We start from the raw sequence: 12301 nt of genomic DNA, 5'->3' as shown, positions 1-12301 counted from the left end.
TTGCAAACTACATATACAGGGACATTTTGTCCCAATTCTGGGATTCCTTGTGTGATGGGCATTCCCACGGTGCAGCCTGGAACTGGGGTACCGCTGTGCTCGTTTAACTCTCCAGCCTGGGCTGTCTCTCATAATGCCTTGCTAGTGACAAGCAGTAAACCCCTCCAGGTGCTACTATCACTCGGCACAACAGCACGTGGAGCCCCATACCCAGCTAGATTGCATAAATGCTCCCAGAGACACTCATGAATTAACAATAGCGAGAAACTCCAGACAAAATACCCCCAGCTCCCCAGCCTTGCCCCCATGAACTACACCAGTGGTTATCAAACTTTTGTACTAGAGACCCCTTTCACATACCAAGCCTCTGAATGTGACCCCCTTTATAAATTAAAAACATTTTTTTTTAAATTTAACACTATTATAAATGCTGGAGGTGAAGGGGGTTTTGGGGTGGAGGCTGACAGCTCGTGACCGCCCCATGTAATAACCTCATGACCCCCTGAGGGGTCACAACCCCCAGTTTGAGAACCCCTGAACTACACTGCCCTGCTCTGGTCAAAAGCCTGATCAGTATATGAGTTTATTACCCAATCCACCCCTCCCTCAATGTGGAAAGGACAAGGCACACACCTTTGTTAACTGAGCTGACATTTTCCCCTGAGCACTTCATTCAAACCACACAGTTTTTAGGTAAAGTATAAAATTGATGTATGAACTACAGAAAGATAGATTTTAAGTGATTATAAGTAATAGCGTACAGATCAAAGTAGATTGCCATAGGAAATAAAACAAAAAACACGATCTAAGTTCTCTAAACTGGAAAGGATTTGAAGCAAGCTGCGTCTCACCCTGTTGGATAGTACAAGCAGTCCACCAAGCTTCCATACACAAGCAGGCTTCCTTCTTTCCTGCCTGGGACCCCCCTTCCCCAGTGCAGTCTTTGTTCCTCAGGTGTTTCCAGGTGTTGTGCTGTAGGGGGAGAGTGAGGCCCCTTAGTGATATCACTTCCCCCTTTTACAGCTTCTTCCATCTTCCTGGAAAGATCTTTTGCTGTGACCTGACTGGAACAGTCCTCATTGCGTAGTGCTATCTCTGAGAGGTTTCTATTGTACCCGGTTCCTGGGGTAATTCTTGTGAGTGTATTTCCCTCAATAGGCCATTAACGCTGTTTGGCCTTTTCATTGTTGTACTTGAAAGGCTGGTTTTGGGTGTTTTTAACTTCACAACATATTTCAGTGACAGATGCTGAGCAAAACTTCAATACTCTAGATATAATGATAGCACAGAAACATTAATATCCTGTTAAATTGTAACCGATGAAGTCTTTTTAAATGTCTTGCAAGGCATACTTTGTCCAAAACATATCACAATCGTCTCATAACCATATTCATAATGATATTACTATGGTGACTATAGGGTGCAGAGTGGTACACCTTAGTTACAAATTTTTGAAACATCTTTTTTAATGTAGGGTTAAGCTGCTCGACCAGAGCGTCTGTTTGCGGGCAACAGAGGTTTTAACTGAGTACATTTTCAGGAGACCACAAAACTGAGGTATTAACTGGGACATGAACGTTGTGCCCCGGTCTGTCAGGAGAACTCTTAGAAACCCGCCTCTTGCAAACACATCCATTAATTGAGTAGCGATTGTGTCTGGGACACTGCCGAGCACAGGGCTATGGCTCGGGTTACCAAGTGGCATAATGAACAGTCACCAACATAAACTGACATCAGATTGAACTTGGTTCCAGGGACCACAAGAGGTCGACCCCAATGGCGGCAAAAGGGCTGCTCAGCAATAGAAGAGGACTGAGGGGCCCTGTGGGCTGGCTGTGGGACCACCAGCTGGCATTCTGGACAGGATGAACAATAATTTTTCAGGTTGAAATAATCCACGGGGCAAAAGAACTGGGCCAGAATCCTTCCCTAGGTCTTTTCCACTCCCAAGTGACAGGACCACGGTACATCTTGGGCCAGTTTTAACACTTAGTTCCAATACAACTTAAGGACCAGGAGTTGGGTTTGGCAGGCCCTGGTTTTTTTGTCCCGGATCTCACACACACACACACACACACCCAAGAGATCCCCTTTTAGTTCAAAATGGGGGTACTGGGCATCCTGGTCAGCAGCAACCAACAATCCATGTGCCCAAGTCAACCAGGCATACGGAAGACTCAAGACTGGCTCCTCCCTCTGACTCTGGATGAAGTTGGGCCCCTCCTCTCAGGCCAGTGGGTTGTCCCGAGGAGGAGGCTGTGCCTGTGGCTGCTCTTCAGGGAGCTCCAAACTACACTGCACCCTGACCCTTCTGGCCTGACACTGCTCCCAACAGCACTTTGGTTTGGAACCGAACAGCTCAGGGTCAGAAAAGGGGAAAATTTCTTTAAGCTTAACTTGGGATGCCAAGAGGAGGTTAAGTGCCAACCCCACCTTCCCAGCTACCCTCACAAGACTGGTTACAGGTCCCCACAGGTCCCCTGTCCCAGCCCAGTACCATCAGGTAGACTAGGAGTCAGGCCATCACCACTGACATTTCAACCTGCTGCTCCAGACCATTAACCTGACTTTAGCCACAGGGTAGGACCAAACATCCCGATGAATATACTCTACATAGACCAATTTGGCCCCTTTAGAGATCTGTGCGCGTTTGATTGCCAAGTGAGCTGTAGCTCACGAAAGCTTGTGCTTAAATACATTTGTTGGTCTCTAAGGTGCTACAAGTACTCCTAAGCTTTTCCCAGAGGCTCACGCTCCAGTTCAGTCTCCAGAAAGTTCTCTACGAGGCAGACTGCCTCCTCCAGGCAAGTCACCCAGTGGCAGCCAACCCACAACTTGGGCCACCCCAGGATAGTTTGGAAAAACTGTTCTAACATCACCATTTCCACTGGCAAATAAGTCTCTGATTTCAGCCAAGAAGAGAACACAAATCCTGGAATCATTGGGCTGCAGCCCTCGGTGGGAATCTAGAGCCAATCGGTTCATGTTTGAATGGACGATGATAGCCCTCTCCACTAAGTCCTAGGCAGGCTTGTAGGGTTCCTGCAGTGTCCCATTGTCCATTGCCATCTCAACCCCCAGGTCATGACACACTGCTTGGGCATCTCCTGTTGAGTAAGGAGCAATCTTAGTGGCTCACTCCTCCAGGGCCAATAGTATGCCCTGCCCAGCTGCTCAAAAGTCCCTAGGAAGGCCTCAAGAACATCTTCTGTCCCCATTTTTGTGAGGAGTTCTCCCTCCCACACAGGAAACCACAGCCCCGCACTCACCTGTGGGCTCCAGTTTTCAGATGAGGCATAAACCACTGCTGCTCCCTGCTGCTTTTGCTGGCACTGTTGTTGTTGTAACTGAAGCTTCTGGTGTAACTGCTGCTGTTGGGTCACAATCTGCTGCAGCTGCTGATGTTGTAGCTACAGTTGCTCCCCCCTCCATTGTAAAGAGGATTCAAGAGCCATGGTTTCCTGGGTAGTAGCAGACACAGCCTGCATCCTCCACCCTTCCGCTGGGCCTGTCCACCAGCATGGGGGCAAAACAACCAGCCCCACCCAACTCTGCTTTAGTCACCTCTGTTATTCCTCTGCCACACAAAGACAAGGCATATGGCAAAGTAACACAAGTGATAGTCCTGACCTGGGCTGATACTTCAGGGTCCTTTAGCCCCAATAGCTCAAGGGTCACAGCCCTCCCTTTGCCTCAGGCGGCTACAGGGGCCTGCACTATTGCAGCCTCCTCCTCCTCCGACTGCTCAGGGAAGTGTTTGTCTTCTGTTCCCCCCAGGCCTGGGTCCTCTCTTACATCTTCCAGCTGGGAACTGGAGCCACTCATTAGCTGCTGCTTATCTGGATCAGCTGGTTCCCTACACTTGCCTGCTGAGCTTCTCCTTAGGCCAGAGCCTCCTGCTCCCTGGCTGGACAGGCCCTTCATAGAGCAGACCCCTGTGCTAAGGAGAGCATTTGGGTTTGTTAGCTAAAGAAGTTGAGGGCTGTAAAGTAAAAACGGCTCCTTCTGTTCTTCGTCCCTCCTGTGTTCAGATTTTGTACATTCCTTGGAAACAACCAAGATTGCACCAAAGAAAATACCAGACACCAACAATTTCTGCTTCCAGCTGGAACAGCCCCAGAGCCCCAAACTCTGACGAGCTGCTTGGGTTGAAAAGGGGCAACAGCCCCAGTCAGGATTAGGGCCCCATTGTACATTGAGGGCTGTACAAATACATAATAAAAGAGAGTCCCTGGCCTGCAAACTCTGGAGGAACACGCTCAGTGTCTGGTTTTCAAAACCAACAACTTGAATTAGGCATCCAAGTTGATCCTTCGGCACTGGCCTGCAGTCGTGTAGTTGGGAGTAAATGAGAGTAAACAGAGTTTATCCAGGTGTCCTTTGGGGAATATGGAGTTTAGTTTGGGAGTTCACCCACCTCCTTTTTTTACCACTACATCACTGCCTGCCTGATTCCCACGAGTGCTCAGCATTGAAAAGCCTTTTTTATCAGGATTTTCTCTCTTCGGTTGCATTTGGAGAACCCCTCCCTTCCTGTGCATGTGACCGACAGCACAGATCCAGGCTGGGCTCAGGAAGATCACAGTGTTAGTCCAGTGTCACAGATGTACTGATGCCAACTGCTGGTTAGTGCACTTGTGAATGCAGGGTCTCAGCTCCCTGCAGGAGAGATGGCTGATGTGGCAGACAGTTGGAGCCTCCTGCATGAGTTTCAGCAGCGTGAACCATTAGCATCTCAACACCTGCCTGATCCTAGTGACCTGAATCAATCTCATTGCTGCTGTGCAGCCTTCCAGCCCAGCTGGCTGAATTCAGAGTCTGCTAAAGGGCAGGTAAATAACAGAATAACCTTAATTTCCTCCTTGCCTGCAGCTGTGTACTTCTTCTGTAAGGCCCCCTAGTGGCCTCCCTAAAAAGTGTCCCTAGACAAAATCCTCCTCTGTGAGGAGGGAATGAAAATAAATCATTCATCCATCCAGCCATGCACTAAACATCAACACAGAATATTAAAAACATCCCAGAGAAGGCTGGGAAGACTGCCTGACCCTTCAGACTCGTGCCAGGGGATTGTTCTGCCCAAGTAAAGCACTTGGCTACTAAATCCCTGAGTTCCTCAGGTATCCAAGGTCTGACCTAATCTTTCAGGAAGGAGGGAGGCTCTTAGATCTAGCTGGCTGTCTCCTTTCAGTCAGATTCGCAGGAGATGGTGGATGGTCTATTTGAGCAGGGGGATCATTACTCACAGGTTCAGCCCGGAAGTACGGATCTGAGTGCTCCGTGAGATTTACCTGCTGAAAAGCCTGGTGTGAAATGATTCTCCAGAACTCGAACAGGGTCAGATCGAAGGGTGTTCAGCTGTGCCTTTACTATTCCTCCTTCTGCAGAGCCTTTCAACCACACCCAATCTCCTGCATTCAGCTCCCTCAGGGGATTGAGTCTGTGACTCCTGACAAAGTTTCTCTTCTGACGGCTTTTAGGTTGTTCTTCCTTTCTTCGTAGCATTAGAAATTCAGTCCAACTAAGATCTAATAGTGAAGGGATGGTTGGGATGATGGAACTCAACTCAGCTCCTCATTGGGCCTGAATCCATTTGCCAGAGGTGCTGGCAAGCAGGGGAACAAGGCCAGATATTGTAAGAATTTGTTCCACTGTTTTCACGGAGAGTTGTGCTTCCCCATGGTTTTATGAAAACTGGGAACTGATGTAATGAGTGAAACTGCAGGGATTTGTAAATTTAACAGTGTCCATTAGTAACTGAGGATCATTATCAGAGCAGACTTACAGTGGGATTCCATTGCAATCCAACATGGATTTCCTCCTGACCCCACTGTCTGTGATTTAGTGGTGAGCACCTTGGATATTTCAATAAATCTTGACAAGGAGCCAGTGAATGGAAGGGATGTTCCATTAGCCAGCTGGAGAAGATCTTTCCACCATGGTGTGTCTGGGAGAGGGAAGGAAACGATGGTTCTGGTTGGTTGGTTCTCATGTGAATGCAGGTCTCAGAGTTCTCACCTCTCTCAGTGAAGGCCACTGTTGAGCTGTTTCTGCACATTTTGGCTGGCTTGGTGGCCCCCGTGCAGTTTATGCAGAATGTCCTTTTTCACCCCCATGTGGGGATGACTAGTCTGGACCCCTTCAACAACAGACTGGGGTCGAGGCTAAGATCATCTGAAATCACCCAGTTCAGCTTCAAAGAGATGTCTGAAGTTGTTGTTATGTCCAGCCTTCTTTGCAGACTTTTCTGAGGGCTTGTCTACATTACCCGCTGGATCGATGGGCAGCAATCGACCCAGCGGGGGTCGAAGTAGTCTAGACACAATAAGTTGACCACCGAGCGCTCTCCCGTCGACTCTGGTTCTCCACCGGAGTGAGAGGCGCAGGCAGAGTCGACAGGGGAGCGTCCGCTGTCGACTCACCGCAGTGAAGACACTGCGGTGAGTAGATCTAAGTACATCGACTTCAGCTACACTATTCACTGCCTTTTGCTTTCCTTTCACTGTGGAGGGTACGTCTACACTGCAGTCATAAAGTGTGATCACAGCATGAGCGGATGTACCAGCACGAGCTTTAATGTAGCTAGCTCAGGTATCAGGCATCATGTGCTTCAGCACGTCTCTACCAGCCCACCCAGAACCCTGGGTAATTACCGTGGGACTAGCCTGCGTTGAAACTTGTGCAGCCCCAGTGTCACTGCTCCGGTACCTGAGCTGGTAGATTAGAGCCGCGGTTCCCCAGCTTGTTGCTAAGACAACCCACTAACTGCACTTTGCTTTTCTTGCAACCCACCACGACCTGTATGCACCCTCCACGCTGGCACCACAATCCAAATCCTGGCCTGTACAGGAGGGGTGGGGCGGGTGGGGTGGGGTGGGTTCTGGGGTTGGAGAGCCTGCAGTGGTGGTTCCCGTCCTGCAGGGCTGGGCCCAGCTCCCTGCTCCGGGCACTGTGACCTGGCACATGGGGATGCAGGGCCTCCCAGGTGTGCCCTGGCCGCTCCTCCATAAAGTCAAGGGAGTGGCTGGGCCACATTTAAGTTAGTGGCATCGCAGCCTGACTCACGGTGTTGCAGCACCTCTCAGGTTTGGACTGGACACCCATTCATAATGGCAGATGATGGAGGGGCAGCAGGACCAAAACCGAGTGGCTCTGCGACTCCATGCACCAGGTCACAATGCCGGAGGAAGGAACTGGTGTGAGCCAGGAACCCGATGGTGCACAGTATTTCACAAGGATTCCCTGGGTCAGATATAGGCAGCATAGTTCACTAATGGGTGGCATATGAGGCGTCTACCAAGAGCCAGTAGCCCAGCAGTTGTCATAACCATTGCAGAATGTCTGTACAGATGATACCTAAGGAATTAAGGCAGGTCACCAGGAGGTGACATACCTCTGAAATGGTCCTCTCAAGCAGGGGGTAACAGACACCTATCTCCCTGTCTGGTTGTTTGTATTGTGTGTTGCACTCCTCACAATGGAAACCTATTTGTCTTCTGAGCCAGAGGAAGTGGAAAGTCTGCAAAATCTACAAGAGAGAAATTCTACAAGAAGAAACAAAAGAGCGGGGGGTGTCCTTTTTATGAATCAAGACAAAGGATGGGACTGGTATATTTTTAGGGGGGCAAAGTAACACACGGGATCCTTCACTTTGGAGGCAAGCTGCCAGCGTACTTGAGGAGGGTCACAGCCAGCGAGGCTGTAAAATGCTGCAAGTGTTTTGGGTAAGGATAATTCTACAAGACATGAGAGTGTCTTGTTAATTAAATCTGGGCTGCAGAAGGCATGTTACAATTTTGTTTTATACATAATTCCTTTCCAATACTTCTGCTTGCTACTGCTTGAATCTCAGTCTTTGTTAAATAAACTTATACTTGATTTAACTAGAAGCATATCTAAGTGCTGTATGATGAGTGGAGCAGTGATCGGAGGTGTAACTGCTAAGCTGGGTTCCACAGCTTCTTTTGAAGCAATGAATCCAAGAATACTGTGAGGGTCTCGGCGATCAGGAGCTGGACCGGAGGCGGATTTACAGTAAAACACAGGGTGCCCTGGCATGGGGCCCCCCAATGACAGGGGGCCCCAGGGCCAGGCAGCTGTGGGGGCAGAAGCTTGGTCCTGCCGACTCCCGGGGCTCCTGCTGCAGACTCTGCAGGCACCGGCAGCCAGGCTCCCCCCTCCCCCGCCTCTTTCCCACCTCCTCCCCTCAGCGTGCTGCGTTCCCGCCCCTCCCTCTCCCTCCCAGCGCTTCCCCTGCCACCAAGCAGCTGTTTGCCGGCACTCAGGTCGCTCCGGGAGGGAGCGGGAGGAGAGGGGCCACAGCAGCCTCGTGGGAGGAGGCGGAGAAGACGTGGGGGCGGGGCCTTGGGGCAGGGGCTGGAATCAGGGCAGGGCGGAGCAAAGGCAGGGCCCCCGTACTCCCCCTTCACATACCCCCCAGTCCCGTGCCATGACTCCCTTCCCTCCCTGACTCCTGTAACCGCCCCAAATCTCCAGCCCCCCCACACCTCATTCCCTGACTCCTGCACTCCCCCATCCCCACCCTGAGCACCAAACAGGAGTTCCTCCCGACATACCCACCTGCACCCCTCGCACCGAATGGGAGCTGCCCCAGGTAAGCGCTCCATACCGCAACCTTCTGCCCCAACTCTGAACCCCCTCCTGCATCTTAACTCCCTCCCAGACCCTGCACCCCCAGGCCTAACTCCTGCACCCCCTCACACACTCCCAGCCATGACTCCTGCACCCAGTCACACACCCCCAGCCCCCTGCCCACCCTGACTACTGCACCCTCCCCACATCCCCACCTGCACCCCTTGCACCAAACAAGAGCTGCCCCAGGTAAGCGCTCCACACTCCAACCCCCTGCCCCAGCCCTGAGCCTCCTCCCACACCGTAACTCCTGGCCAGACCCTGCACCCCAACCCCTGGCCTGCTCCTGCACCCTAACTTCCTCCCAGACCCTGCACCTCCAGCCCTGAGCCCCCTCCCACACCCTAAGTCCTGGCCGGATCCCACACCGCAATGTTTTTTTACATTACTTTTTATAAAGAGCTCTCATCCAAAGCACTTTACAATAGTTAGCTAACGGAACAAACAATATTTAGAAAGATCATTAAGTGGTCCATTGAGACCCTCTGCAATTTTCAAGTGGCCTGTGGAAAAATAAGTTAGACTACAAAAACAATCAAGATACCTCACTTTATTTTCATTTACTTCCTATTACTTATAGGAGGAGGAGGAAGAAAAATGGGGATGGGAGGGAGCTAAGAGAGAATGTCCTTTTTCTTGGCTGGGTCCCAAGGAGGGGCCTCAAAATTGAAGCTAAGCACAGGGCCCCACTAACTCTTAATCCCGCACTGAGCTTGACACTGCAGAGAGACGCTTGGAGGGCACGAGGCTTGGTGTACACCTGCCTCTAAGCTAAAAAGTAATGTAAAAAAAACAGCAATGCCTGTGAGGCACAGAGGGGAGGACTTGTGTTGCCCAGGGCCAGTGGAGGTGAGATCTGAGCCATGGCAGGCACAGACAAGTCTTCCTCCTGCTTGACTAGAGATTGGACTGGAGAGGCACCCCAGACACTCGGCCTGAACAGCCCTGACTCTCGACTGGACCTTTTCTATTTCCATTGTAGCCGTGTACAGATGAAGTGACCAAGCTGAATGCAGGATTTGTGGTGAAGGAAAGACAGACACCTCTGTGAAATAGCAATGTACTCTGCAAGCATTCTGGTATTTACTTCTCTGATGATAAATTCAAACACTTTTGGCTTCTGCACTGGTCAGTACTCAGCTCAGCATTGATTGTAAACTGTATTTGTAGATTGTCATGGAAATGAACATGCCACTGTGCGAAGACAATTAGTTTTAACGGGGTTTCTAGTGAGAATTCAGTGACTTGTTACTTGTTGTAGCCTTCTTGGTTCAGTGGAAATCCAGACTCCGATTAACCTTCCCCTTGTCACTATTGTCTATAAAATTCATTTATCATCAGAGCAGAAATATTGATCCTCTGTATTTATCGCTAATGGGGAATTCTTTCAGCATTTGTTTAATTTCAGGTGTGAATTATCCAAAGGAGCATTTCTCATTGATCTCCTTGGATTCAGTGAAAGTTTCAAATCTGAATTCAGTTTAGGAACAACCTTTTTGCTTATCTCAGAATGTTCTCTTGCTGGTTTCTCACTTTTACCACATGCCTGATAGAACATTCACTGTAAACTCACCTCCCATCAAACAGCCGGCCATACCCAGTGGTGGCCCACCCTTGTCTCTTGGTTTGTTCAATCTCAGCCTCTCCCCGTCATGAACACTGGAAACTGCACAATTCATCTGGCAAGAAAAACTTCCACGATGGGGAAGACTTTCAGAAAGGATTTAATAAGAAAAAGGCACAAAATGAAGCTGAAGAAATTACAGGGATAAAAAAGCAGGAAAAGTCCATCCTGGCCAATCAGTGGGAAGTTATACAGAGGAAATTTGTGAACTTTTTCCGACTCGCCATTGAATTTCCTGCAACTTCTCACAAATTCTATAAAAACACCTGCTTTGTCTATCTACCAGGCAGGGTCTGTCTCTGGGCATCATGCCAAAGGAAACATTTCTCAGAGAAAAAGGCAAAGCTTTTCCATCATCACAAGGTTATTTTGTCCAATCACATTGTTCTGATACTGATCTCCCAGAGTCACCGTGTCCCACATCATCGTAAGTTGTGTCTCCAGGAGGCAGGAACGGGGTTTCCTTCTCCATCCCAGAAACACCTTCATTCCTTAGTGAGTGCAGATTCCAACCTGAAAATACCAAGGGAGACACATACAGTCAGTGGATCCATTTTATAGCGAGGTCTGGCTGCATTGCAAGGGTGGAGCGCACTCTGCAATATGGGTTAGAAAATGTTCCCTCTTCGTTCTTCTGATTGGGTCCATGACAAGTTTTAATCCATCACCTCTGTACGTATTCTGGAAGTAAAACCCTTGGTTTCCAGACCATTTAAAGGTGCCAAGTGACAACTGTATTTACCTGTCACTTCATGTACAAAACCCAATCACTTACGAGCAAGGAGCTCTTAGTTAAGGACATTGAATAATTCACTCTGCCCTAACAACAAACATGAACACATAATTCTGATCAAGTACGAAGCAATGCACATTTCATCACCACTGCACCTCCACTGGGGTGGCTGGTGGTGTCTCTGCTGAAGACACAATGGGGAGGGGAGGGGAGATATTGGCCAAGGATAATGGGCAAATGCCCGACTTTTACAGGAAGCGTCACAAGCTCTTTAACATTTGCGCAGCATTAACAGGACTTTGGTTTATAAGATTCTGCCCAAAAGATACACGCGCAGTAAATTGGTCGCAATCCAGTAATCCAGGGTGTGGCAGCCACACAAGGATTTGAACCTAGGGATTGAGGGATCTTGCTGGTTTGACCATGAAATATCATTCAGCAAGGATCCCACTTTTCCTGTCACCATTGCAGGCACTGAAGCCTCTGCTTTGAGGGAATGAAAAGAAGAGAGAAGGAGAGTTTTTCTCACAGGCACGGGGTTGGCCGGGTTTGTTCCCTTGCTGCGTACCTCAGATTTCCAGCCCTCCCACTCTGCAGAGACAGTGTGAAGTGCAAACTCACCTCCTTGTGAATCCCCGTTCCTCTCACTCGCCTCAGTGCCTTCCTCATCATTCTGCCCCAAGCCAGCGTCACCTTCAGGGTCAGACACTTCTCTGGCATCATCATAACCATCCCCTGGGACATCTCCAGGCAGCGCAGGGGCATCTGACATGAAGATGTGAAGTAATTAAGAGAATAGTCACAGTGAAGATAGAAATAAACTACAAGTGACAGATGCACCAGCCTCACTGGTCCCTGCGGATCTCTCAGCACTTCCACCCTCAGGATGGGAAGAGGAGCCCTCCTCTGGAACCCTTAGACTGGAGGATTTCACATATCACACTGAACTGATGCATTTCAATTGCTGATTGAGTGGATCCTAGAGCTCCCAGATGATGAGGCAGAGGGGGAGTTATAGAAAGAGGTGACTGGGATCTAGTCCAGAGGCATTGCTCCACAAGGCATGTTGTTATAATAATTACAAATGTAAATGACTTGGAATTACCCAGAATTTGTTCCTGGCTTCCTAAACTTGACATTATCTTAAAAATGTCTTTTCAGTGTGTTCTCCTGATAAAGTTTACCCCAAAAACTGCCATCAGTCCCCAACGTATTGGCACCACTGGGTGCTGAGCCAGCTAATAAGGGTGGGACATTGGCCCTTGGGTTTAAAATCTCCATGTCCCACCCACCCC

The 12301-nt window shown here is 49.4% G+C and overlaps 1 protein-coding gene across 1 annotated transcript in view; it reads right to left on the bottom strand.

Annotated features, from left to right (window-relative positions):
- Positions 1–10417: 10417 nt before the first annotated feature.
- LOC140898841 (antigen WC1.1-like) overlaps positions 10418–12301 on the bottom strand; it is a 43264-nt gene continuing 41380 nt past the window's right edge. Inside the window, exons 14-15 of the mRNA XM_073313347.2 lie at positions 11628–11771; positions 10418–10786 (exon numbers count right to left, since the gene is read on the bottom strand). Coding sequence (XP_073169448.1) covers positions 10638–10786; positions 11628–11771 — 293 coding nt within the window. The 3' untranslated portion in view covers positions 10418–10637. The remainder of the gene's footprint in view (positions 10787–11627; positions 11772–12301) is intronic.

Source organism: Lepidochelys kempii, chromosome 1 (genome assembly GCF_965140285.1).
Source record: "Lepidochelys kempii isolate rLepKem1 chromosome 1, rLepKem1.hap1, whole genome shotgun sequence".
Lineage (NCBI taxonomy): Eukaryota > Metazoa > Chordata > Testudines > Cheloniidae > Lepidochelys > Lepidochelys kempii.
The sequence above is the reverse complement of the archived record's forward strand: the minus strand, read 5'-3'. Positions and strand labels throughout refer to the sequence as shown.